The sequence below is a fragment of the Cornus florida genome, unplaced genomic scaffold (assembly GCF_030987335.1).
Source record: "Cornus florida cultivar Cherokee Brave unplaced genomic scaffold, ASM3098733v1 CherokeeBrave_3.0.0_Hap2_Chr05, whole genome shotgun sequence".
NCBI classification, from domain to species: Eukaryota; Viridiplantae; Streptophyta; class Magnoliopsida; order Cornales; family Cornaceae; genus Cornus; species Cornus florida.
Genome location: NW_026775575.1, coordinates 117,477,671 through 117,482,068, shown reverse-complemented (window position 1 = coordinate 117,482,068; position 4,398 = coordinate 117,477,671). Strand labels below are relative to the sequence as shown.

Genomic DNA, 4,398 nt, shown 5'->3' with positions numbered 1-4,398 from the left:
ATTCAAATTCTACGCTAGCAGATGTCTCAATAGCCCAGTAATTAGTGCCTACAGTAAATATTGGAGTGTCAGGTTTCGATTCTCTTCATCTACTAATACATTTTCTAATACTTCTTGCCTTGAAAAATAAAAATAAAAAATTTCTAGGCTAGAGCGAGAGGCATAATATGTAAGTATTGAGCAACTAGTTAGGATGTTACATTCATTTCTGTTTTGTGTTTCTAAGTTGAGGCCCAAATGAAAAGTACCACATGCTTTGGGATGAATTAATTTAACAATAAGTAAAAAATAAATAAATCCTTGCTACCATTATAATCTATTTTTTTTTGCTCTTACACTAAAGAGACTCCTTGAAATTGAAACTGGAGTGCCAATTTGTGCTCTTCAATGTGTGACTTGTGAATTTCCTCCACTCTATGTAAAAACAATCTCTTCTTATCAACACCACTTTGATATGTTTTAACTTTTAGAACATCAGATTAAACAAGTTCCTATAATAGTTTTTCACATTCACATCCTCATTCTTAGGCAAATACACACAAATGGACATTAAATCAAAAAATGAATATCCGTCCAATGCAAGATTTATGATATGTACAAACCAGAATAACTTCCAATAGGGACGCAAGAAAAACATGAATGATCTGCAGAATCACTGCTAGGACTACAACCTAATTTTTCTTTACAGAGATAATAACAAGCCAAGTGCAAGAAGATTAATGTTTAGTGGTGTTTTACAGAGCTAGAATCTTTCTTGTCATGAAGTCATATGAAACCAAAACATGTTTATAATTTAACAATCTTGCTCACACTGTCATATCCCACCGAGGAAGATATGGTTGTATTCATATGAACAACACACAACAGTTGTTTACGGAAGAAAATAAGAGATGGATGAAAGTAAACTTTAATTTGTTATATAGAAACTGTCAAAAACAACTAGGTTTCACTTCACCACTGCAGATCAGAAGTAAACAAGTGAAATTAGACTAATCAGTCTTCTCCCAAAAGGAGGAGGAGGGCAGAAATAACCAATGTACGTAGTTTATACAGCAGCTTCATAACTCACATAATTCCTACAAATGAGTTGAACAGAATATTGACACTCCATACTAACAAGAGAGTACATAATAATGGTAACCCTTTTAATTTAAAGCCCCGTGAGAGATAGATGATCCATGTGTCTGCTATGCTACTGGTGCTCCATCCATATTCCTCAATCCTCCTGTTTCTGTTTGGGCATTCTTACTCTACCAAGCTTCTGTAGACCCATCACTGCTACTTCAGAACCTGTCAAAACACACACATCAATCCTCACTCCTCAGCTACTACACCAATTACCCATTTCAAAGGGAAACCCACAATATGCTACACAAATATTTCAACAATAGGAGAGGCTTCAATTCAAGTCTTAATCAGAGTTAACAACATCAAACATACATATATATGTGTGTATATATATATATATATGGACACAACACAAACACACACTCACAGAATTACCATTAACAAGGACTAATGAGTTTTAAGGTAGCAAATTGGAAATAGGCAGACACAAAAATTAAACCACATAGAAAACTAACACGAGGCTAAACAAGAATTTGCATTAGAAAGTAAAGAGAGTGCCAGTGACCAAACTGCTAACCCATTCAAGAATTTAAAAACAAAGGGGGAGAAAAGAAGAAAGTAAAAAAAGCAGAATTAACATAGCATAGCATTAAAACAGAACACAAACACACACACACACTCACAGAATTACCATTAAGAAGGACTAATGAGTTTTAAGGTAGTAAATTGGAAATAGGCGGACACAAAAATTAAATCACATAGAAAACAAACAAGAGGCTAAACAAGAATTTGCATTAGAAAGTAAAGAGAGTGCCAGTGACCAAACTGTTAACCCATTCAAGAATTTCGAAACAAAAGGGGAAAATGGAAGAAAGTAAAAAAAGCAGAATCAACATAGCATAGCATTAAAACAGAACAGGAACAATTAATCAGAAGAGTGACACACAATTATATCACAAATTAAACTTCAAATAGAGCCCCCAAATTAAACGAGCACAAACCAATTCCCCAAAAAAAAAAAAATGGAAATAGTAAAACAACAACCCAAATATAGCATCAATCTTGCAAATCGAAGCAAAATCAAGATCATAAAACTTCATTAAAGCTTCTCTACAAGAAGAAAGAAGAAAGAAAATCCATAACACATAATCAGACACTAATATTAAAGTACAATTCCATGACAAAACCTAGAACGTTACAAACACAAAAGGCCTGAGAGTTAAAACAGGGTTCAAATTAAATCACATAGATCAAAAACAAACAAGAGGCTAAACAAGAATTTGCATTAGAAAGTAAAGAGAGTGCCAGTGACCAAACTGCTAACCCATTCAAGAATTTCAAAACAAAGGGGGGAAATGGAAGAAAGTAAAAAAAGCGGAATCAACATAGCATAGCATTAAAACAGAACAGGAACAATAAATCAGAAGAGCGACACAATTATATCACAAATTAAACTTGAAATAGAGCCCCCAAAGTAAACGAGCACAAACCAATTACCAAAAAAAAAAAAAACGGAAATAATAAAACAACAACCCATTTATAGCATCAATCTTGAAAATCGAAGCAAAATCAAGATCATAAAACATCATTAAAGCTTCCCTACAAGAAGAAAGAATAAAGAAAATCCATAACACATAATCAGAGACTAATATTAAAGTACAATTTCATGAGAAAACCTAGAACGTTACAAACACAAAAGGCCTGAGACAGAGTTAAAACAGGGTTCAATACATATATGAAGTAAGAATCAAAATTCCAAGAAGAAAGAGGAATCATATGATTGACAACCTCCTATTGGTAGAAACCCACTTGCCATTCAGCCATTCCTGATGAACCCTCAACCGACTCATTGGGTAAGCGATCTGATCCCCTGTGGTCTCAAAATAAACCAAGTACTCCAACCCAACTTTGCCAGTAATCTTTCCGACCCACCAACCATCGTTGTCAAACGCATCGACGTTGTCGTACAAACCAAAGGAAGTCGCCGGAATTTGAGGTGGGCGCGGGCGGACCTCGCCGGCGGTGACAATCTCTCTCAAGGGTCCGGACATATCATCTTTCAACAGGGACCGGTACTGCACAATGTATTCCTTCTTGAGAATCTCTACGATCACTGTCGCAGCATAGTACGAACCAAGAAACCCTTCCTCTTTACTCGCAACTTCAACCTGATCACCTCTGCGGAACCCCATTTTTTCCAATGTTACTCTGAAAACACTAGAAGATGCGAATTACAGAGAAAGAGATATGTAATATATATAGAGAGAGAGAGATAAAGCGGGCGGAGTAGGGTTTTGGAGAGAAAACCCTAGAGAGAGAAGGAGAGTGAAAGCATGAGATTCTTGAAGAGCAAGGAACGCTTGTTCGCAGTGCAGGAGAGAGTTATTACAAAGAGGATATGTATTAGTGTGGTTTATATAGTTCGGAATAGGAAACTTTGTTATGGTCGGCTGATCGCAAGCCGTATGCAATTATTCGTGGTCACCTGATTTTGCAAGACTAGGGCATTATCAAGAGCAATGCGAATTGGGCTTGGCTTCAGGGCTTTAACTGGTTGGGCAGGTCGAATGGGCTATGCTCTTGAGCTAATTGTTGTGGGTCCAGTTGACTTTTGATGTGTTGGTTCAATTATCATTGGGCAACTCTTGTTTCTTCTTATTGGGCTTCCTTTGAGGCTTGTAATTGTTTTCTATATTTATATATGCAATTGCTTTACTTTTCAAAAAAAAAAAAATTATCGTATATTTTTAGTATCTAAATAGTTGCATAAATGTAATTAAATACTTAAAATGTTTCAATTTTGGAAAGAAAAAATTCTAGTTGCAACACTAAACTTAAAAATTTATTAATCGATCATCAATTAGAACAACTAGTTGAAATTGAAACTAAAGTTTAAAAATTAAAAAGTAAACACCAAATTGGATGCATACTTTGCAAAATATTTAATATTAAAATTGACAATTATGAAATAACTACTCCCCCACAAGGGGCTTAAGGGGAATTCCCCTTTGACTACTATATTCTAGAATACCGAATCTAGTTTATACACAATTGTCACTATCAGACTCAAGGTTACTATAAATTATTTCAGTAAAAATTAACAAGAAAATTAAGTCTTTTAAAAGGAGAAATTATTACACCAAAGTATTTTCTCACCTTTTCAAATATAATGTTTACTTATAAGGGACAAAAATGAGAAGTTTTATATGTAATTCGGAATAGGAAACTAGGTTTTAGGTTTTGGGAGAACTTTGTGATAATCGTTTGATCGCAACCATATCAGCCATAAGATTTTACCCAAAGCGATAAGAATTAGTACAAATCAATGTG

General features: G+C 34.7%; 1 protein-coding gene across 1 annotated transcript; it reads right to left on the bottom strand.

Annotated features, from left to right (window-relative positions):
• Positions 1-967: 967 nt before the first annotated feature.
• LOC132308957 (protein AGENET DOMAIN (AGD)-CONTAINING P1-like) lies at positions 968-3,531 on the bottom strand. Its single transcript, XM_059807262.1, has 2 exons — positions 2,857-3,531; positions 968-1,290 (listed from the first exon to the last, which is right to left on the bottom strand). Exons 1-2 carry the CDS (start codon positions 3,258-3,260, stop codon positions 1,284-1,286), a joined length of 411 nt encoding a protein of 136 aa, XP_059663245.1. The 5' UTR covers positions 3,261-3,531; the 3' UTR covers positions 968-1,283.
• Positions 3,532-4,398: the final 867 nt, after the last annotated feature.

Coding starts and splice junctions, on each gene's coding strand:
- LOC132308957 (XM_059807262.1), bottom strand. CDS start 3,260: ATGGGGTTCCGCAGAGGTGATCAGGTTGAAGTTGCGAGTAAAGAGGAA.